This window comes from Centroberyx affinis, unplaced genomic scaffold, assembly GCF_046629955.1.
Source record: "Centroberyx affinis isolate AG114_WGS23_722 - 3 ecotype Tasmania unplaced genomic scaffold, CSIRO-AGI_Caff_v1 ptg000270l_1, whole genome shotgun sequence".
Classification (NCBI taxonomy): Eukaryota; Metazoa; Chordata; class Actinopteri; order Beryciformes; family Berycidae; genus Centroberyx; species Centroberyx affinis.
The window spans coordinates 557501-579140 of record NW_027278950.1 but is presented as its reverse complement, the minus strand read 5'-3'; the positions used below and the strand labels follow the sequence as shown (position 1 = coordinate 579140).

Genomic DNA, 21640 nt, shown 5'->3' with positions numbered 1-21640 from the left:
AATTCAATGCAGCTAAAGTAAAGTGAGTTTGAATTCTGAACAGGTAACCAGGCAAAGAATGGCTTGTTCCTACAGCAGATTAACAAATAATGAGATGATCAACAATGACTTGGGGTTAACTGGAGAACACAAGGCAATGGGATAAAAAACTGAACAGAGAATCTGGAGTTGTTGAGTTCCTCCTCTTCCTCTTCTTTCTACCTCCTCTTCATTTCTTCCTCCTTTTTGTTTCTCCCTCTTTTCCTTGAAGTCCAGGTCCAGAAAAGCAAGTCACCAAGCCTTATTTTTTCCCCTCCCTGCCATCTGTACCCCTCTTGCTTCCTTCATTCCCTCCATACTCCCTTCCCTCCTTGGCTCCATCCTTCTTCCGTCCTCTCTTCCTCCCTCGTCTCCTACAGAATCATCACAACTTCTTCTTTTCTTTCCTCTTCCCTCCCTCTTTCTCCTCCTCCTCCTTGCCCCCTTCCTTCCCTTGGTCGACAGCAGGCGGTTCCTCTCTGTCGCCACGGCAACGTGACGCAGAGCGAAGCGTGGCGGAGCTGGCCGAGACGGGTGACGGTGTTGCCGTCTCTCCGTCCGGTCCGGAGCTGAAGGCGGGAGACGGAGGAGGGAGGGAAGAGGAGATGGAGGGCTGAGGAGAGGAGAGGAGAGGAGAGGAGAGGAGAGGAGAGAAGATTTACGTTACGTGTGTGTTTTGTGTGTGTATAATTTTTGTGCATGCTCATCATTCATTGGACTGCTCAGTATCTGTGTGTTTACCTGTAACGAGATACTGGACTTGTTGGTCTTTTCTTTCACTTTAGCCAAAGCTCCTTTAAGTCCAGAGGATTTCTCTGTCATCTCCAGGGCCGCTCTCAGCAGTCTGGGGGTCTCAGCCCTGGCGGGGGCCGCCTGGGCCTGCGGGGGGTCCTTGGCCTCTTCTTTGGGCTCAGGTTTCTTGCCCTTCGTCAGCATCTTCCTATGGTTGGATACAATCAGTACTATCAGACATGGAAACACATGAAACTGTAATAGTTACGTACAGAAGAAGCTGTTGTCTAAGTCCCATTTTTGGACTGTTGCTCCAACATAATGAAGATTGTTTAGGAAATCATACAGATGCAGGCATTCATTTTGATTATGTGGAAAGTCATTCCAGTGTAAAATAGGTACAAATTATTTCCAGTATACTGGAAAAAAAGTGCACAAAGAATTTGAATGCTCAGCAGTTGTAATGGAATGAGTATCTCTCTCTCTCTCTCTCTCACCTGGCCTTCTTGCGGAGCAGCTTCTGGGACTCAGGGTAGTGGACCAGGATCTCATTCAGGTCTTTCTTGTCCAGGATGAAGAGATTGGCAAAACCATGAGCAATCACATTGGCCGTACGCCTGTTCCCCCCGCCTATTGCGAGCAGACTGCCGAGCAGAGAGCGGAGATTGACAACGTGATCGACAAAACACTTTCATCATCATCGGTCACCTAACGCCACCTGTAAAAACCTGCTCACCTGATCTCTCCAAACACCGATCCTGCTCTGAGCGTGACGAACACGGTCTTCCCGTCCGGTCCTCCAACCACCTGCACCTCGCCTGCCTTGATGATGTACATCTCCCGACCCACCTCTCCCTAAACGAGAGGAAAACAGAGGATGAGAGAGAGAGAGAAACAACAAGGGACAGAAAGAAACAAGCTTTGCAATACACATAAACAAAACACACACACAGAAATGCATATGTACCTTTTTGCAGACATAATCCCCTGGCAGGTAGACGACAGAGCGAAGGCTTTTCAGCATGTCAAAGATCATCTGTCTGTCACAACCCTGGCAAGAGGGAAGATAGACAAATAAGAAATTGCCTGGTCTATTGATTCTACTCCTACATTCTACTATTTTTCTGTTTTTAATGATGCCTACCTGAAAAAGAGGGACTTTGCTCACGATGGAGTAGTTGACGTCTACGGCAATGTCCAGACGCATTTTATCTGGCAACTGAGTGAGCAGCTCCTGTTCATCTGGATACAGATACAGTATGAGGTACAGTATGATGGAGGAAGTCAGATATACATAAAAAAAACACATGCACACATTAGGTTCTCCTTACCCAGCATGCCTTGTGACTGCCAGGTGTAGTTGTACCAGGTTTTGACACGGTTCTGGACGTCTTTGGGGATGCGGTAGGAGGCCATGTATTTAATAGTGTTGTCCATACAGGCGCGGTAGTAGGTCTGGCCTGCTGTGGCCGCACCGACCACGTCACGCATCTGAGTCATAAACGGGCAAAATTAGCCAATCAAGAGACAGCATACAAATTGGCAAATGATAACTTAACACTGTTACATATGTGACAAAAGCATCATTCATGTCTGATCCACACAAAGAGATGTGTCTATGTGGTATCAGTGTTCTTGGAGAAGTGATTCTTATTTTGATCCGGCACTTAAAAACTAGAGGGTTATTGTCTGTGTAGATTTATTTCAGTCATCAACAGTCAAAAACAAAATCCACTGGACTTAAAATTGAAGAGTTGAATAAGTTTTGCTACTCATCCAACCCCACTACTCATCTTGAATTTTAAGTCCAGTGGATTTTGTTTTTTGGGTTTTTTTGGACATACAAGGCTTTTTGTTCACATTCAAGAAGGGGGATGGTCTGAGAGCAAATCCCCTTACCTACCTTTCCTACCAGATTCACATTGAAAAGGGATATTTGAGAGGTGGTGAAGGAAATTATTGCATCGCTTCCAATTAATAACTATCCCTTTTCAATGTGAATCTGGTATCTAAATCTTTGGCCAAAAGTGTCCACCACATGCTAACCCACCTGCCCAATCATGATGGAGAAGGCAAAGACTCCGACGAAGTAGTTGATGAGTTGGAAGACAATCTCGAACAGGGTGGTGGGGTCCGGCAGACCCCCAATGGTGATCAGGGTCTTCACCGCAAAGTAGTAACAGCGAATGTAGCTGGACAGAGCAGAGAGAGGGACAGGATGCACAGGAGGTGAAACATCGATAGGTAGTACAGGGAAAGAGACAGTGGCTCATAAACAAGATAGGCAGGAGTGTTATACTGGAATAGGATATGGAAATAGGATGTTAAATAGAGTGTCAAAAGACATAACTAAAGAACAAATGAGAAACAGATCTGTGACATGAATGCTCTGTAACTGAAGACGAGAACATCAGGTTTGAAAGAGCAGAGGAAGAGAAGAAAAGAAGTGTGTGTGTGTATGTGTATATGTGTGTGTGTGTGTATGTGTGTGTCCTACCAACCTGTTGCCCTTGCCATCGTAGACCCACTTGGTGGATCCCAGTCCTTCGTAGGCTGAGCCCCAGTAGAAGAGACAGGCGTTACAGTGGAGACAGTAAAGAAGATAGGTGGTGGTGCGGATCACCCTGAGAGAGAGAGGGACAGAGAGAGAGAGGGAGAGAGAGAGAGAGAGAGAGAGAGAGAGAGGAAAAGACAGAGATCAGGAGGATGGAATTATTTTCAGTCTTTGAGGTTCATCCCTGTATTGTATGCAATGAAAAGGGAGCACAGAATGGGACAGTAGTCAACATACAGTGAGACACCATCAGGCGCCATCTCACCTGTAGACGTAGGCTTTGGTCAGGATGGCTTCTAGACGCTCGTTGAACTCAAAGAAGGAATTGATCTGGAGAGACATTGATGGGAACACAGAGAAACATTTAAAAGGGTTTGTTCCAAAATGAGCTATCCAGCATTTGAAAAAGTGACACCTACTACAAAATGATTGACAGCACAAAAACAAATGTTTAAAGGATATCAGTTAACTCAGGTCCTAGACAGGACTTACTTACTATACAGACTGGAATCTCTAGTCTTTAGAAATATTGAATGATGAAGCTTAGGTAAGCATTTTTTTTCCAAGATGGGTATATAAAGCTTTGGAAATGAACGCTTCATTTGTTATGGTGCCATACTTACTGATATGGTATTTGATATTGTGAATGTTATCTGGTTGTGTGCAACTCAATAAATCTGATCCATATTATTGCTGAAAAACAGCAAGTATGCTCAGTTAACCTATTCTGGATAAATAAAGGTAAAATTTTAATTTACAGAATATACTGTACATGCACCTGCTTAGTGGTTACAGAGCACTGTTGGCTAAATCAAGAACCTGGTTGAATATTAGACAATGGTTTAATACAAACTATCAATATCTCAGCTATTTAAAATATTAGGCGGGTAGTTATCATTTACAAATACGCAGCCTCACCTTTAGCAGTCTGGGGAAGCGGAGGAGAGGGTTGATGCCAGTTTTAAAGTAGAACAGCTCCAGGGGAACAAGACTGGCTACATCAAACTGAAACATAGAAAAGTGCAAACTCTGATCAATTACTTGATTGATTGATTGATGGATATGTGACACACAGACAAGCAGAACACACTCAAAAATAGATTTTTCTGGTCACTAGTTGCAGCTTTAAAACTACACTCTTACCTTGAAGCGTCTGGTCTTCATGTAATTTTTTCTCATCTCTTTTTTGTCAAACTGTAATGAAAACAAAAGAACTGTAGACATTAACAATGAGCCAGGTAGTTTGTCTCATCAAGTTTACATTTTCAGAAAGGGAAAACTCATTTTAAATGTTCATAAATCTTACTGTAACATTGATATACAGCATACTTATACAGTATAATGTCACCACAACTATTCATTGATAAATAAAGCGATTATTTCTTCTTTTCAATGTGTTATAAAATTGTCTGTGATACCAGATCATCCATGAGACCACAGTCCCCCTCTGTTTTTCTAATGCTATATTATCCTATATACAGTATGTAGCCACTGTATAGAGGAACACTTTTTACATGCTCTGCACTGTTGCTTCACCCCCAAGAGAAATTACTAAAAAAATTGGTGTAGGGATAAAATTGACTTCAGTGTATTGGTAGTGAATAAACATGTCCGCTTTTACTCTTTAGAAAACCTAGGATGCACAACACTATGCTCCACTGCACCTTTGGGCTGAAACCTTGTCTATTGTATATATTTTTGAATAAAGGTGCAGTGGAGCATAGTGTTGTCCTACATTTTCTCGCCTCAAATTTTCTCTTCATTGTTCACTTTTTTGGACCCAGCACCTGAAAACGGGATGATTCCCACCATGCGATGGCGCTCAGTTAACGGCTGCCATCGTCCCACTCACCACTATGTCCCCGCCGCGAACGAACTGCAGGCGCGGCTGGAAGATGGTGATGTCCAGGATGTAGATGAGGTCACACAGGTAGTCAGTGAGCAGCCAGTAGTAAATATTGTCTGGCGTCTGGTAGGGGAAGGCCCAGCGCACCGGGATGAACCACACATTCCAGTTCCACGCCAGAGTGACAAAAAACATCCACAGCACGTACATTAGGTCTGGGGAGGGAGGGAGAGATGGATGGAAGGGAAAGGAGAGATGTTACCAGAGGTGTGGAGGGAAGGAGAGACAGAGACGGTAACTACTAAAACTGCAGGATTCAGGATCAGAATCAGCCACACATTGCAGAGAGTTCAACCCATTCTGGTGAACATGACATCAAAAGAGGAAAGAAGGAATAAGATGGAAAGCGAATGTAAGGTTGAATAGAGAGTGGCAGGAAGAAGGGAAAAAATAAATCAGCAGAGTTGGGGATGTAATTTATTCCAGTCCTCAAGCCTATGGCTAACAATGTTTAGTCTGGGCTGATGCAAAATTCTCAACAGGTGGAATTTGGTTGGGTGCAAAGGCAGAAAGCATGGGGATAGCATGAATATCACAGTAAGGGAAGCAGAGAAAAAGGATAGTGCAGTAGGTTCTCCTTTATCCAAACCTCACATCCCTAATCCATCAATCTATTGAATGGGCATAAATGCAGTTGATTGTGTGTGGTCTTAGTGTTTAATTTCCTTATTGAAAAGCTTCTCAAGTTTCTCAACCCAAAATTGAGTCCCATCCCAGGCAAACCACAATAGTTAGGGAAATATTGTGTTATTTCATAAATTGGGTTGGGACTGGCTGAAAACTATAAAAAACAATTGGGAACTGCCAGAAGAGACTGTAGGCCATATATTATTTCAAACAGGCCTTTACCTGAAATTCCTTTTTTTTTCTCTATACTTTCTGAAATGGCATCCATTTCTGGGCGGTTTGGATAAACAAGGTTCTACTGTGCAGTATGACAGGCAGCAGTGGAGGTGGAGTAGGCGGGCTGGGTTCTCACTGGTGAAAGGGTCGATGCTGGCGGGGAAGCGGTAGTGCATACAGGCTCGTATCCACCGAGGGGTTTTCACCTTGCAGCAGCGGCTCGGCTGCTCCTCCTCCGCCTCCCTCTCCCCTCCTGCTGCTCCTCCTGACGGGCCGGCTTGCTCCTCCCGCTCACCCTCCTTCGCCTGCGGGGTTGCAGGAGCAGGAGGCGGGGCTGAGGCCTGAGGAGGAGCTGGGGAGAGGTGAGAGGGCAGGGGTTAAAGGTCAGAACAGGTGAGAGAGAGATCATAAACACACAGGTCCAGATTCACTAAAGGTTTGCACGCTAGATCTCTAAAATGACCAAATCTGAATGTCATACCGCTCACTAACCATGCACAAAGAATGGAAAGCTGCCTAATAGCACTGGTCAAAAAAAGATTAAAGCCTCTTTGCACCTGACATGGCTATACAAATGTAAATTATATGTAAATCTCATTATTTGGCCACATAATTGTTAACACCAACTCCCAAATTACTGTAGCACATAGATCCTTTGAAAGACTGCACAAAGACTTAGACCATTCAGAATGGCTGCCGTCATTACTGTAAGACGTCAGCTGAGGGTTTACCATCCCAGAATCTCAGATCAGACCAGATCAGAGAGTGCTCCAATTATAAAAGGGCACAAGGGTTTAAGCCTTAGTAGATTAGTTTTATAGCTGAGGTATGCAATTTGCACCTGCAGCTGGCAATATAGGGGGCTATTTGCTTAGGCAGCGTTGTGACAGTGTTTTGAGGGCTTGTTTGCGCCACAACTGGATTTGCATACAGTTCTTAGTGAATAAGATGAAAACTCTCAGCTCTTAAGTAAATGAGGTGCAATAAATGGCACAGCCTTAGTGAATGTGGACCACAGTTTGGACTCCAGGTACAAAGCAGTGATTGAAATCATCTGCCCTATGCTTTAAATGCAAATGGGGAACTTTGCTAGTACAAGGATTGTGCTAAGGTTCATACTCACCTAAGGTTCTCTAATAGGAACTGCAATAGCGCCCAATTCTGAAGGAATGGGGAACTACACAAATGCTGATAGCCAACACTTCTTGTATAGGTTAGAATGGGGACTGGTGGGACAACTTCAGGGCCGAAGCGGGAGAGGTGGCAAACAGGGACGGAAGCTACTGCTGCTTCTACTCACCTGTGTGTGACTGTGAGTGGGCAGATTCAGGTATGGATGTGGCTTTTTTGTGTGTGTAGGACAGTCCAGGATGTTGGCGTGACTTTAATGAGTGGGCAGTTCCAGTTGTAGCGGGCTGGGTGTGGCTGAGTGTTTTATCCTGGAAATAAAATATACTGTAACCCCTGGCAACAGCTGCTATTGGCCAACGGTGCTATCTACTACTATTCCATTGTTTCTGCTAGTGTGCTAGGTTTCGTATGTCACTCTTAGCAGTGATAACCAGCTCAGAGAGAGAGAGAGAGAGTGAGAGAGAGACAGACTCTTACTCACAGGCGGCAACACTGTCTTCATCCGAGCTGTCAGGGTCTATGAGTTTCTCCTTGGCCTTCTCCGTCCGCTCCTTGAACATCTTGACCAGCTCCTGAAGACGCTCGTTGACCACTGTGCTGGTCTGACTGGCCGAAGACGCTGGACGCTCTTTCAGACTTGGGAACAAAGTCAGAAATAATATTAGATGATGTTGAAATGATTTGATCTGTTTATCACATCTGTTATCTGTTTAAAACTCCAAAAGTTTTCCATATTTGTTGGTTTGTTTGTTGTGTGTGTGTGTGTGTGTGTGTGTGTGCCTGTGTGTGTGTGTGTGTGTGTGTGTGTGCACTGTGCTCACACGTCATCTGTGCTGTAGAGGCTGGACTGGCTGGGCCAGGCTCTGACGGGTATGCCTCCTTCATCATCATCATCCTCGCTCTGAGAATGCAGCCTCTTACTGTGAAGGTGAAGGACACACAGCAATGTCATTAGGTCAACTGACAGCGCTGCATTGCTCAGATTGTGGTGTCTTTGGAGTCTTTGCTTGGGTATTAGATGCCACAGTGTATCTTGCCTTCGAATGGAACGAGGCTCCTGCTTTCTGTCACATTGACAATACAACAGCTGGTGTAAAACAGACACTAGTGAAAACTAACTCAGTTTTTTCTATTCTATTCTATTATTTGGAGTAATGAGAAAACTGTTTTTTGAAGTTTTCTAACAATGATGAAAGCTACACCCTGCCACCTACTTTCATGCTCTCTCAGATCATTCCCTGTATATTTATGACTGGCAAAAATGCAGATGGATGATGGAGATGCAGTTGACACAGTTCAAGTGTGAGATTGTGGGGCGATTGTGTCATAGATTGACAACGGATACAGTGGTTGAATCCCAAATGAGACAACACTTGAAACGATAATTTAATGAGTGAGTGAAGACTTGACAATGCAGATGCTTGTATTGATGGATAAGATTGGGTAGCACACTGTATGTATGGATGGATACTGGATGAGATTCATTTAGTACTGGGTGAATATCTTACATCTTTGTCCAGATAGTCCTACGATTCCTTCCACTACTGACGTGGATGGTCAGGCCAGCATTTGAAGTGTGTGTGTGTGTGTGTGAGAGAGAGAGAGAGAGAGAGAGAGAGAGAGAGAGACAGAGAGAGAGAGAGAGAGAGAGAGAGTTTGTGTGGTGTGTGTGTCAGAACACACACACCAGCACTGGAGGTGTTCTACCTGTAGAACACCTCCAGTGTTCTACAGGTAGGTGACACAGTGACAATGCAAGTGCAAGATCATCACATATCTGTTTATTGACATTTACTATATTAGACTAACATCCATATAGTAGTCAAAAGCACATAAATCAGTGAGAGCCATGCAAAAGCTGACAGTAGCAGCACATAGGTACAGTGCACAATACAACAGAAGAACACACAACACAGAACAACACAAAGTAAGAAACACTCGACGACACGATTCATGCATACATACCAATGGGACAAACTGTCTGTGTTCTGCAGAAACCCCATCTCTTTTTTTTCTCTCCTTTTTTTGTAATTTAAATTGACAGCTGTCATTGTCTCCTATGTGTGGAAATTGTTTCATGACCCTGGGACCAAGTCACACCATTGATAGTTCCATGCAAATGTCAAAATTGCACTGGTGCCAAAGGAAAAACTCCTTGTAAGGTGGACTTTTGGCTTATATAAGATTTCTGCAGGACACTGGAAAACAATGATGCTTCTGGGAAACCAAACTCTGGACATTAGAACAATGCACAAAAGATGGCAAGGAGTGTACAGCAACAAGATGGACAGTAGAGGGCAGTAGAGGCCATGTTCAAACCACTATACAGAGGGAAAACATTTGAAGCGCTCCAAAATGATAAAAACACAAAAATGTTATCATATATCCATGACTTAGTATGTCAAAAACACAATTCTGTCATTGAATTTGTAAGTATTTTATAAACAAATGTCTTACAATTGCTAATAACCAAAATGATATCCAATAAGAGTTTTCTTCAATCATTTTGTAAGGGTATTTTTTTTTCACATGGTGGATTTTATCTTTTGGATGGAAACGCTTCACTTTCAAACAGAGAAGCTATCACTTCAGTACAACCAAAATATAATATCCCAGTGACGCTACTTTCAATTCTCTTGTGGAATACTTTGGTAAGAATGCATATAAGATATGCATATCTACAGAGAGTCATTGGGGGAAAAGGGTAATTATTGTTGAAAGAAAATGAAAAGCATACAGTACACTGGACACAACTATAACTCTAATATCCATGCACTATCCTTACTCTTTATCTTTACTGTAGATGCAAAGCATGGGGGGAAAGAAAACAATCACACATATATTAGAGGATAAACTGGAATTTGTAATCGCTGATGCAAATTTTTCTGTATGATACCCATTTTACACTTTCAAATCGTTTATTCACAGTGACTATGGTCCAAAACCTATGAAAAAAAACCTCACAATTCAACATAAACTATCCTATTTACAAAGCAACAAATAGTGTTGCATGTGACAGCAGGTAGATTCCCAAAATTGCCGTGTTTCCACACTATACAGCATAATCCTGTTTGTTATTACAAATTGTGAACAAATTAGATATGAAGAATACGTGAATGAGTTATAAAATAAGTCTTAGCTGGTTATATAAACAAGTCTCCAACTGTTAATGGACTTAGAGTCACTATCTCTCACCTCTGACGACCTCCTTGAGGGGTCACCGGGACAGTGAGGGTCTGTTGTTTGGGGTCCTGAGGGGTGAGGATTTGGGGGATGCTACTCTGATCCACCCCTCCTCCTCCTCCTTCTCCTCCTCCTTCACATCCTCCTCCTCCTTCACCTCCTCCTGCTCCTCCTCCACCTCCTTTCTCGTGGTCTGAGTCGACATCCTCTACGTTGACAGCAGGACGAAGGCTGAGTCTGGAGCTCTCTGTTGGGTTGTTAGATGCAATATGTTTGTCGTCCTTCAGTGTGGCACAAAAATCAAGTTAAATGCATTAGCATTGGGACAGTGAAAAGATGAAAGACTGTCAGGTTTGAATATTCCTTATAAGTGTCCAAATGAATCTTTGTTTGAAACAATGGCAACTATAACTTACTGTCCCGATACTTAGGCTTTTTTTTTAGCTTTACACGACAAATCACACACCACAAAAATGAACACTATATCTCCATCACACACATGATACAAATGCAAGATAAGCTCATTGTTCATTACCAGTGCACACTGAGGAGAAACACCAGAGACTAACACAGAATGACAAACACAGACAACCACAGTGCGCACAGGTAAAAAGCTTAGAAATAGATTTTGAGGTAAGATAATTATCGATTTAAATGAACTTGCAACAACACGACATGATAACACATGCTTGCTGCATGTACAGTACTGTGATACATACTGTGGCAATGCAGCATAGCAGGACACTAATGCAAGCACAGGGAGGACAGGGGAGGACAGGACAGGGCAGGGCGGGGTGGGAGCAGATTTACCTGGACCTAAAGTGGGCTAATGTGAGAGGATCGAATTCAGAACTAGGCCATGCGTATGGGTGCGCTGGCAGTTGAGTGGACTAGCTTACTCATGTGGCAAACCAATCTGGCTCATGCAACACTGCCACACCTCTTTGGTGTACTGTTATACTGTTTATCACAGGATGTATCCCTTCACAATCAGTTTAAAAAAGTTTTATCTGTTCTGATAAAACGTTTTTTTTTTTTTTAGATCTGTAGTAAAAATGTGTGTGGAACTATTCTTAAAAGTGTTTATTTCTGGTCCAGTTAATGCAATAGTCAGAATGAAAGACAGCTGTTGTGTCTTGTGGCGGTGGATGTTTCTCCGTTTCTGTTCGTTCTCGATAGAGGATCAAATGAGAGAGCTGCCATGCCTCGCTTATCTGAGGCATGGCAGCTCTCTCATTTGATCCTCTATCGAGAACGAACAGAAACGGAGAAACATCCACCGCCACAAGACACAACAGCTGTCTTTCATTCTGAATACTTGCATACTGCTGAACATGCTGTCTGAGCTCAGCTGTTTTTATTTTCTGCATGCTAATTTATGATTATATGATCATTTTTGCCAAATTATGTTGCAATCAGTTGTTGATTTAATTTTGGAGTTAATTCATCATATTGATTCCACATCTTGTTAGACAACAGTGAGTGTCCTTGGATTGAGGCCATTAGGGCTGAGCTCACCTATGTGCAGTGTATGCAGTATGTTTTCACCTGCGGGTCTTAATGCTGAAATGTCTGGATCATCTTCAATGTAGAACGCCGGGTTAGAGAGACCCGACAGCCTGCTGAGCTGTTTGGACGGGGGGCTGACGATGGGTGGCAGGCGGGGGTAGGAGGGCACGTTGGGCAGCTCTAGGGTGCTGCCGTTGGGGGAGGAGGGAGACGGGGAGCGGGACCGGAGGTGAGGGTGGTGCGGAGCAGGGAGAGGGGAGTGTCGGACGAGCCGGCTGAGTTCTAAGTCTTGCTGATTCTTGTCGTGATTCTGTTTTTGCTGCTGTTGCTGTTGCTGTTGTTGTTTCTTAGGCATCATGAGGCATGAGGCTGTTGAGGCGCTGCTGGACGTTGAGGTAGTACTGCTGCGTTCGGCTGGGGATCTGGGAGAGCTTCTGCGGGATGGTGGACAGGGTCTGGGACAGGTTGGACACCTGAGGCGGCACGGAGAGGCCCAGGAACTGGCCGCTCGAGCCCTCGGAGCCGCGGGGAAACAGCTCGGTCAGCGTCTGGGCAATGTTCCGGGGGACCTGCGTGAGCCGGATCTGGGAGAGCTCTTGGCGCAGTTCGGGGGGTAGGGAGGGCAAGTGCTTGGTAACGTCTGAGAGCTGGGTGGGTAGCTTGGGCATGGGGGGTATTTTGGGAGGGGAGATGCCGTTCTCTTTGAAGAACGCGTTGAGGTTGCCGAAGCACTCGGAGACGTGGGGGATGCGCATCAGGCAGCTCTTAAACGCATCGCAGCTGGCTGGGGCTAGGGAGGAGACAGGCGGAGAGTCAGTCAGGTGGAAAGAATCTGTCAGGCTAGGTGGGAGACGAGTGCAGCAGACAGTCGAACAGGCAGGTAGTCAGTCAGAAAGATTGCCAATTATCATGGCCTTCAGTCAGGTTGACTTGGCTAGATTTTAGTGACAATTGGAGGCCATCAGACAGGCACTCCACCAGAATACAATGATAAACTGGAATATAATAGTGATTGTCTGGATGTAGGCAAGCAGGAAGAAAGACAATCAATTAGGCAGCCAGTCAGTTTGACACAACGCAACCAGTCAGTCAGGCAGACAGGAACGAAACTGCTTATTAGCCAATATGAACGCTCTACCTTGGGTCATTGATAGAAGCAGAGAAAGATTTTCATTAGGAAGAAAGAAAAGAATACATAAAAAGAATAGTACATACCACCACTGCCCTCCCCAGCAGCTTCCTCCTCCTACAAAGAACACAAAAGTATGTGAGTGAATGGCAGGGGAATAATGGGTCTAACTGAGCATCATGAAAATGAATTATCAGTTGGAACATAGATGTGACATAACTGGATTGGTAGAAATTATTGTTTCTCAAAATGGGTCTCAGGTGTGTGTATGGTGGGACCTCCACCTAACAAAATGAGTATCTTTCATGAGCCTGGGGCTAGGAGCTAAAGACTAAACTTCTCCTTTGGGTCATGTAAGAATCATAAGCATTAATCATATGATGAAATGGTTTAATGTTTCGCTATGAGTATGAGTGCAATTGAACTAGATCTAGGAAGGAAGGGGGGACTGAGAGCACATTACTTTTTCACCAGCTGTGTCAGCGTTGGTGCCTTGGCTTCCTTCCTCTGCTTTCTGCGGCTGCTGGGTCACAGGTTCAGCTTCTGAAGCGGATTCTTCAGTCTTGGCTTCTAGTTGTGGTTCAGGGTCTGGTTCAGAGGCTTTAGTTTCAGAGACTTCAGCTGGTTCAGGATTTGGAGGTGGAGAAGGGGAGGTTTTCTGTGGCTCTGCTTGCTCCTCTGGCTCTGGATTTTTTAAATGTTAGAGTTTGAGAGATATATATATTAGAATACTGTACAGCTGTAGAGAGTGATCCTTGATTTTCTTCACAACCCAAATTGAATGAAGGGTCAAAGAAATGCTTTGGAAATAGCCGCCAAATCAACACGCAAGGCTGTGTGACCAGTATCCTGTTGGCCATAATACAGTCCATCATGTTTTGGTTCCTTCCTTATGAAAAAGTTATCCAATAATACATTTTAGAGGGATACTACTATACAAATATTGCAGAAAAATGGTAAGTCCCTATAGGAACACATATTATAGGAATGTTACTATATAGGAATATTATACCATGAGAGATAAAGCATACTGCAAAGAACAATAACATCACTATAAACTCAGACACATTCTAAATCCCTATAGAAATATTAGGATTATGGCCTACTATGCTATCTGCATTGATTTATCACTTGTCAGCCACAATGGATTTTGTTAATATTGCCTATTCAAAAAAAGAAAAAGAAAAATACAAGATGGCAGAGCCTGCTGCTGTCTACCTGGTTCCTTGGTGGAGGGTTCTTCAGTCTCCACAGGTTCAGATAGAGCGACGCTCTCCTCTACTTCGGCGGCCTCTTCCTCCTCCTCCTCCTCCTGCTCCTCCTCAACACGGCCCTCTTCCTTCCTACAGGACAGGATAGGGGACAAAACAGACTCAGGCTCAGGATCAGGCTGGCTGGCAGAGTGTAGGGCCTCACATGTGGCCCACCGGTCAGCAGGCGCACAACTTGGTCCACTAGAAGACAGTGGGATGGAGATAAAATGGTGCTACAGGTAGGTTGGATGTCTTACGCACTCTTAAGAAGGATGTGTCATATTTAGCACATCTGTGTGTCTACATTGGGATAGCACACATTTGTATTACTTTTCAACACAACATAGGCTATTGGCATTTCCGCATGTTATTAACATACTTTGTAACAGCAATGTGTGATGTCCCATTGTAAACACACAGATATGCTAACTGACACATCCTTTTTGAGGTTGCACATGCCGTATGTAAAGAATGGTGGAAAAAGTCTTAATTGAATGACAGCCTACAAACTGGGAAAATTCAAACACAAAACACATTTCTTCTACAAATGGTGTTTCTACCAGACTCAACTAAATTATCACACATTTGACTGTTAGTTGATTCTGGAAAAAGTAACGTTACAATCATTAACTTCACTCATTGTTAGCTAGCTTCAGCTACCACCTGTAACAGCCAAGCTCATCAAGCTAGTCTTTACAATAGGATAGGAATAAAGTTAGATAATAGGCCAAACATGCCTCGCTTATATAATTTTTATACTCTTCTGACCTATAAAAGGTTACTCTGTTATCTAACCACGACCAGTACGAGCGTTATCACAGGATACTCACTTTCACTGTCAATAATTTCGAGCGCATTCGTTAATAATCCTGATAAAAAATGTCCACAAACGTCCCGGAATCGGATGTGAGATGAAATCGGTAGCGGGGTCGGAGAAACGCGATCAGGAAATGCAAAGTTTTAAGAAAACAGCGGAAAGAGTCGATCACATCTCCGTCCATCATTTTCCCCCTGCGTCTCGAGACGTGAAACAGCAGCAGGCGCGCTCGGTTACCAGGGGAACCGTTGAGAAGGGGGGGGGGTCGGCTGTTGCCAAGGGAAGCTGTGGTTGCTATGGCGCGACAGAATGATGCTGAGGCGCCGCGCGGCAGAGATCACATAACGAGAACTCTCGGGATTTGAAGCAAGACCTGACTTGCAGACAAATTATAGATTGTGCCAGATGAGCATTAACATGAAAGGAGACTAACATATTCACACATGACTAGTAATGAAACAGGAAATGGGTTTTAAAAAAGAGATTTTAAAAGATGATCAATGCACTGTAAAGACGTTTAAAGTCAGGCTTTGAGGGTTGTTTCAGAGGCCTTCCTTGGAGAATAATAATATGATGATATATTATTATTATATATTATAATATTATTATAATCTTATAATTACACAATGTAATAATAATAATAATAGGCCTAACAAATTTTATTTGTAAAGCACTTTTTAAAACAAATATTACAAATGTTTTACAACATGAAAAAATGCAGTCATAAAGTACAAACTACAAGTCACCAGAGATTAAAAAGGCCCAGGCTCCAGACTCCGATGGAACAAGCCCAGACACCTTTTGTCTAGCCTGGACTTTAGAACGGAGCGTCCCTGAGGATCTGAGGCTGCAGCTTAGGCTAATAAATAATTAAAAGATCTGCAGATATTTAGCTGAGGACCAAACCAAGCAGTGGCTTAAAAGTTAACAGTAAAATCTTAAAATTAATACTAAAAGGCAACCAGTGTAGGGAGGCTAAAATAGCCGTGATATGACTCCTACTCCGCTGCATTTTGCACACGTTGCAAGCGTTTGAGAGAATTCTGGCTGATACCAGAGTAGAGAGAGATACAGTAATCTAAACAAGAAGAAACTAAGGCATGGATATCCTTCTCAAGGTTAGCAAATGATAAAAAAAAAGAAAAAAATTGAAGGAAGCAATCCTAAACCACTCTCTTAACTTCATCATCGAAGGAGATCAGAATCAAATGTTATGTCCAGATTTCTAGCACCAGGCTTTAGGTAGATAACTGAACATAGAGGAACATAGATTTGGATGTCATCTGCTTAACAATGTAAAGAAATGTTATGTTTTCGAATAATATGACCCAGGGGAAGCATATAAAACGAAAATAGCAAGGGGCCAAGGATTGAACCCTGGGGGACACCAGACAACAGATGAACAGAGGAGGATGAGGCATTCCCTACCACACCAGAGAAAGTTCTATTAGCCAAGAATGGAACCATTTAAGAGCTTTTTACGGTATTCAAGTAAAATGGTATGGTCAGTAGAGTCAACAGATGCACTACAATTTAAAACAATTAAAACAGAGCATCACAACTATATAAACAGAAGGGATTTCAAGGAAGGTGAGGAGCCTCTCTGTTTATGTGTTCTTACTCTGTGGTTTTACTGTGCTCCATCTCGCTCTCCTCATCTCGTAGCACCTGCAACCTGGTCATGGTGAACACATAATGTGACACATCACTTAACAGGGATGTGCATGTGCCAAAAACACACACACACACACACACACACACACACACACACACACACATGCACTCACCCGCTCGTGCTAATTCTTTGTCACATGCACTTTCTCACACACAAGCTCTTACTCTGTGTCAGGCTCGTCCAGCAGTTCCTGACTCCCCAGTGAGAGTTTAATGGACTGGCCCTCAGCCGCCATCTGCCTGATGGCTGTCTCAGCCGTCTGCCTGGCCACCTCCTCTGCCATACGCGCCATCTCTGTGCGCTCCTGCAGGAGGCTGAAGAGAGAGGGCACACTGATGTGACTCGACTACAATGAAATACGTGGAAATATATTACTTCATATAGAACGTAGAGTGCATTATATGAGCTGTGAGTTCAAAGATCTTAGATGGGCCAACAGAGAAAGGCATGACTCTCAAACAGTGGTCATAAAGGCTTGTATAATGTATGTTGTGATCTGATGTAGTGCATTTTGAGCTGAGACTAAGGCAAACACTCGAGGACTGCAGCTCCAACCACCTGCGCCTGTTCATCCTCCCTTACCGTTCCTCCATGGTAGCTAAGGCCACACCTTCGGCCTCCTTCTTGATGCTGTCAATAAACGGCGTCCAGCGGCCCGTCTGGGTCTCAGCATCTTCTTGAGATGTTTTCTCCACACTCCCCGATGCCTCCGGTTCCGGTTGCGGTGCCTCTTCTGGTTTGGCATCAGTAGATGTCGCCGGCACTGAATTGGATTCCGTCTCAATAGCAGCTTCCTGCTGCTGTTGAGCCAATGGTGCGGAAGATGCCGTGGCTGCTGAAGCTTTGGACTGGTCCTCATGCTTCAGCTGCCCCTCGTTGTCGGACTCCACGTCCTCTAGTACCATGTCAGGTTTGAGATTGGCTGAAGCAGTGAGAAGGTGACATGGGTCATTTTGTACAGGCTTAAAAGAATGAACAATGTAGTGGAAGTGGACTTTTTTTATTTTTTATTGTATTTAATTGACATGGTTCTTAATCTGAACATATCGGTGGATCTGTTTTTATCTGGACACACATCACATACTGGATTTGTGCTTATGTGGGAGAGCATAAATCTACCTGTCTGTCACTGGAGATATTGTGACTTACAGGGTCTCAGGCAGGGCTTGTCTGGTTATAATATATGAGTTTGGCGGAGTACTGCTAGTGATTCAAGTTTCTACATATCACTGGTAGGTGATTTTGAATTACATGGAGAGTTTTAGAGAGCTTGAAAGATAGGCTTATCTTGTCTTTCAACAAAACCTTCTAGATTTACTTCAGCTTGAGGCTATGAGAATTTAGATGGGTGGAGAAAGGAGTGACAGGTATGGGGGAAGTGTGTGTGTGTGTGGGGGACTTTGGCCATTCAATGTATGCATAAGTCAAGTTATTATTAAAACAACCACATCAAATATTTCACATTGAATCTTTATTCTTAATGCAATATCCTTACACTGTGTTATTATCCCGTCAACTTCTCTCAGCTAGACAGTCATCATGTTTTCAATGTGAGCAAACATGGTTCTTTCAAATCAAGTCAGATGAGATGTACAGAACGACACCAAGAAACAACATCACACACCTAGGCCACATTTCACAGTTCAAGGCCATGGAAATAGATCAAGTGGATCAAAGCAGGTCTATATGTAGTCACCTATTTTAATGTTGTGTAGTTTATGATATAACACAGTCTAGACTCAATCTGAAATTTCTTTCAGCACATTAATTACAAGTGATAAATTCTTAAAGAGTAGGATTTATAGATAAATACATAAATATAAACTTAAAAATAAACTTTTATAACATTCTCATCCAATCAGTAATTAGAAATAGAGATCTGGTTTATACCTGATTGTTTACTAATAACACAATCATAAACATAGCTGCCATTTTGCCCAAATGAAAATTGTATATCATCCAATGTTGTTAATTTTCTGGGCAGGGCCACCCTTGTGTTTACATTTGGAATAAGTAGCCTACAGGACCTTTTAATCTCTTATTGTTCTATTTTTGTATATGAAAATGGCAACATGAATACATACATACATTGATGTACATTTAAATCATGTAATTAGTATTCTAACAAAAAAAATATATTGTCCCAGCAACCCTTTGTCCAGGATCCCTATCTAATGTTATTTTCAAATTAATGTCTAAATGTTTCTGTATTTAACCAAAAATGTGCAAATTCACAAAGATATACAGTAATAAATACAAACAACACACATTTAGTTAAGCTAAAAAAATATTTAACCATACATAATCTGATAATACATTCATACGCAACTGTATTGAGTACAGTAAGGTGAGTTGAATATATCCCTATATTCATGTAATGTTTCACAGCTGCCTGGATGCTGCACTGAGCTGCACATTGTATCTGTAGCTCTACCAATAGTATGTGTATTGGTATCTGTCTGTCTGTCTGGCTGTCTGTCTGTGTGTCTGTCTGTCTGTGTGTGTGTGAATCAGAGCGTCTCCCAGTCGTCTCCTCCTGCTGTTTAAGGGGCTCTCAGCGCCTTCCCCCCTGAAACAGAAGGAGAAGAGGGACTGAGTTAGGCTCCCACCGTCTGGCTCAAACCGCAAACCTTCCAAAAAAACTAGGGGGGAAAAACAAGAGGCTGCTTCAATAAAAAAGATACAATATTCTCCATGAGCCAGATAGTAACAGATCCATTTGAGTTACTCCAAAAGGAGGAAAGGCCGGCACATTCCACTAGTAAAAGCTTTGATGAAGGCTTCTGAGCAAAAGCACTGTGGCATCTCATTGAGCCAAAATAAATGAAAGTGCAAAATCATCCTGTTTTTTTTTGCATTTATTGGTGGAATAAGGAGCCTTTATATTTTTTTGATAACTTGACCTTGATTCAACCTGATTCAAGGCCTGACTTGAATTGAAAGCACCCCAAGCAGATAAAGAGATGTTTGTGGAACACTTTGTGGAAAATAATTGATGTGATATAGATCCACTTATTTGAACTGTGAATTGTGGCACTACAGCACAGTGGTAGCTCTTGCTGCATTAGTACTGCAGGATTGTCCAAAGAAAATCGCAAACAGTGGGTTTTGTATGATAGCTGGATCTGAGAGGGCGACAAAACATAAATGCAAGCATGTGAATAAAGCTTTAAACTCACCTTTCTTTAGAACGTCAGCTGCACCCTGAGAGCACAAAGAAAAAACAGCAAGTGGTATAAGAGGAATTGCTTTCAATACAATCTCATACAACCCAAAGCATGCTTTCATAAGAAAAATAATGACAGTCAAAAAAATCAAAAGAGATGGATGGGAAGGAGGAGAGAGAGGAGGCTGAACAACAGGATGAAAGATAGACAGGTGAAAGCGAAGAAGAGGAAAAGGAAGAGGAGCAGCAGCCGTAAATGGTTTATTATTCAAAATGACCACTGAATTCGTAACACTATGGAGCTGACTTGAGAGCACTGGTTGGCCCCAAAGCTTACCGCAGCATCATCCTTGGGTGCGGTGACAGGCTGAGGCATCCTGAGGCCCAGTCCTGACACGAACCAGCCAACCACACTGTGGAGAGACGGAGAAGTGATTTATATACATTACACACTGTACAGAGCCATGCCTGACACATGATATATGAGATGTTCTTTTGCAACATCCTTGTCCTCAGAATTATGAAGGTGATTTCAAGCAAAACATCAGTAAATCTGACTCTGAAGCTTCATGTGTCACTGTTGGCCAAGGAAAGCCTAGTCTCGGGTTTCGCACACCATCAGAATCACTCACTCACAATCAATCACTGTTTCATGTCTAGCACATTCTCACCAGAGAAATATTATGTTGGAGCATGTTTTGAGCCTGGGCCCTGAGGAAGCAACTCAACTTTTCATTTGGGTGCCAAGCTAAAACTTGGTCACCTAACCTAGCCTGCTGTTTCCACAAAAACAATGTACTACTTTCCCCACGGGGATCATTAAAGTTTCATCTTTCATCTTGAAAAGTGCTAGGGGAAAGAGAGTCACTCCCGCTCGTTAAAAAGGGCAGAGAGGGGTCAAAACCAAACGCACCCTGCGGCCTTGCCATCAGCATCCAGTGAGATCCCACTGAGAGATTCAGGAGGTGGAGACAGAGCTGAGGGGCAGAGAGAAAGAGAAACACAGCTTAGTGTGTGATTGATAATTGCTGTGTCAGTGTGTATGCATGTGAAGCAGATATGCTGTGCATGTGTAAGCGTGTATGACAGACATACAGAACATCTAGCACTCAGCTCAAGTCAAATCTGTCCCTGGGTTAATTGAAATTTTTAGGCTTATAAGGTTTCAGGCGAGGTGACTCTGCTACATGTTGTGTGCATGTGAATGGGCACATCGGTCTGTGTGTGTGTGTGTGTGTGTGTGTGTGTGTGTGTGTGGTTGTAGCTTACTTTTGTCCAGAGAGGAACGGTTGGACCTGACTGATGGTTCTAGGGGTACGGCACCAGGGGGCAGCATAACCGGCTGAGGAATCGCCTGCTTTAACCAGTTCACCATTCTACAGCAGAGAGAGAGAGAGAGAGAGAGACGTCAGTCCCATACAGGCCTATGGTGTGTTTGACTATCTGTATTTATGTGTGTGTGTGTGTGTGTGTGTTCATTGTAACTCAATAGGTAGAGCAAGGTACGAACACTGTCTGATATACCCTCATATGGCACTTTGGATAAAGGTGTTCCTAAGCAGGTGTGTGTGTGATCTATACTTGTGTGTGTGTGTGTGTGGTTTATCCTTACTTGGGAGGGAAGTGCGGGGTCAGGTTCTCCACGTCCGACCCCTCGTCCTCCGACACCATCTCCACCACCGGGATGTGTGGGAGGGGATCATAGTCTGGACAGGCAGGGGATC

The 21640-nt window shown here is 43.4% G+C and overlaps 1 protein-coding gene across 1 annotated transcript in view; it reads right to left on the bottom strand.

Moving 5' to 3' along the window:
* Nucleotides 1–403: 403 nt before the first annotated feature.
* Nucleotides 404–21640, bottom strand: part of LOC139668068 (cyclic nucleotide-gated channel beta-3-like) — a 24476-nt gene continuing 3239 nt past the window's right edge. Inside the window, exons 8-40 of the mRNA XM_071547547.1 lie at nt 21529–21622; nt 21186–21292; nt 20830–20893; nt 20254–20329; nt 19930–19954; nt 19408–19413; nt 17333–17672; nt 16915–17064; nt 16697–16750; nt 14224–14348; nt 13469–13626; nt 13092–13122; nt 10546–10614; nt 10380–10488; nt 9970–9981; nt 8693–8728; nt 8006–8104; nt 7666–7820; nt 6332–6405; nt 6190–6286; nt 5157–5365; nt 4448–4498; nt 4223–4309; nt 3570–3634; nt 3252–3374; nt 2801–2942; nt 2082–2241; nt 1895–1992; nt 1718–1801; nt 1487–1605; nt 1248–1394; nt 760–958; nt 404–631 (exon numbers count right to left, since the gene is read on the bottom strand). Of these exons, the coding sequence (XP_071403648.1) occupies nt 404–631; nt 760–958; nt 1248–1394; nt 1487–1605; nt 1718–1801; nt 1895–1992; nt 2082–2241; nt 2801–2942; nt 3252–3374; nt 3570–3634; nt 4223–4309; nt 4448–4498; nt 5157–5365; nt 6190–6286; nt 6332–6405; nt 7666–7820; nt 8006–8104; nt 8693–8728; nt 9970–9981; nt 10380–10488; nt 10546–10614; nt 13092–13122; nt 13469–13626; nt 14224–14348; nt 16697–16750; nt 16915–17064; nt 17333–17672; nt 19408–19413; nt 19930–19954; nt 20254–20329; nt 20830–20893; nt 21186–21292; nt 21529–21622 (3593 nt within the window). The remainder of the gene's footprint in view (nt 632–759; nt 959–1247; nt 1395–1486; nt 1606–1717; nt 1802–1894; nt 1993–2081; nt 2242–2800; nt 2943–3251; nt 3375–3569; nt 3635–4222; nt 4310–4447; nt 4499–5156; nt 5366–6189; nt 6287–6331; nt 6406–7665; nt 7821–8005; nt 8105–8692; nt 8729–9969; nt 9982–10379; nt 10489–10545; nt 10615–13091; nt 13123–13468; nt 13627–14223; nt 14349–16696; nt 16751–16914; nt 17065–17332; nt 17673–19407; nt 19414–19929; nt 19955–20253; nt 20330–20829; nt 20894–21185; nt 21293–21528; nt 21623–21640) is intronic.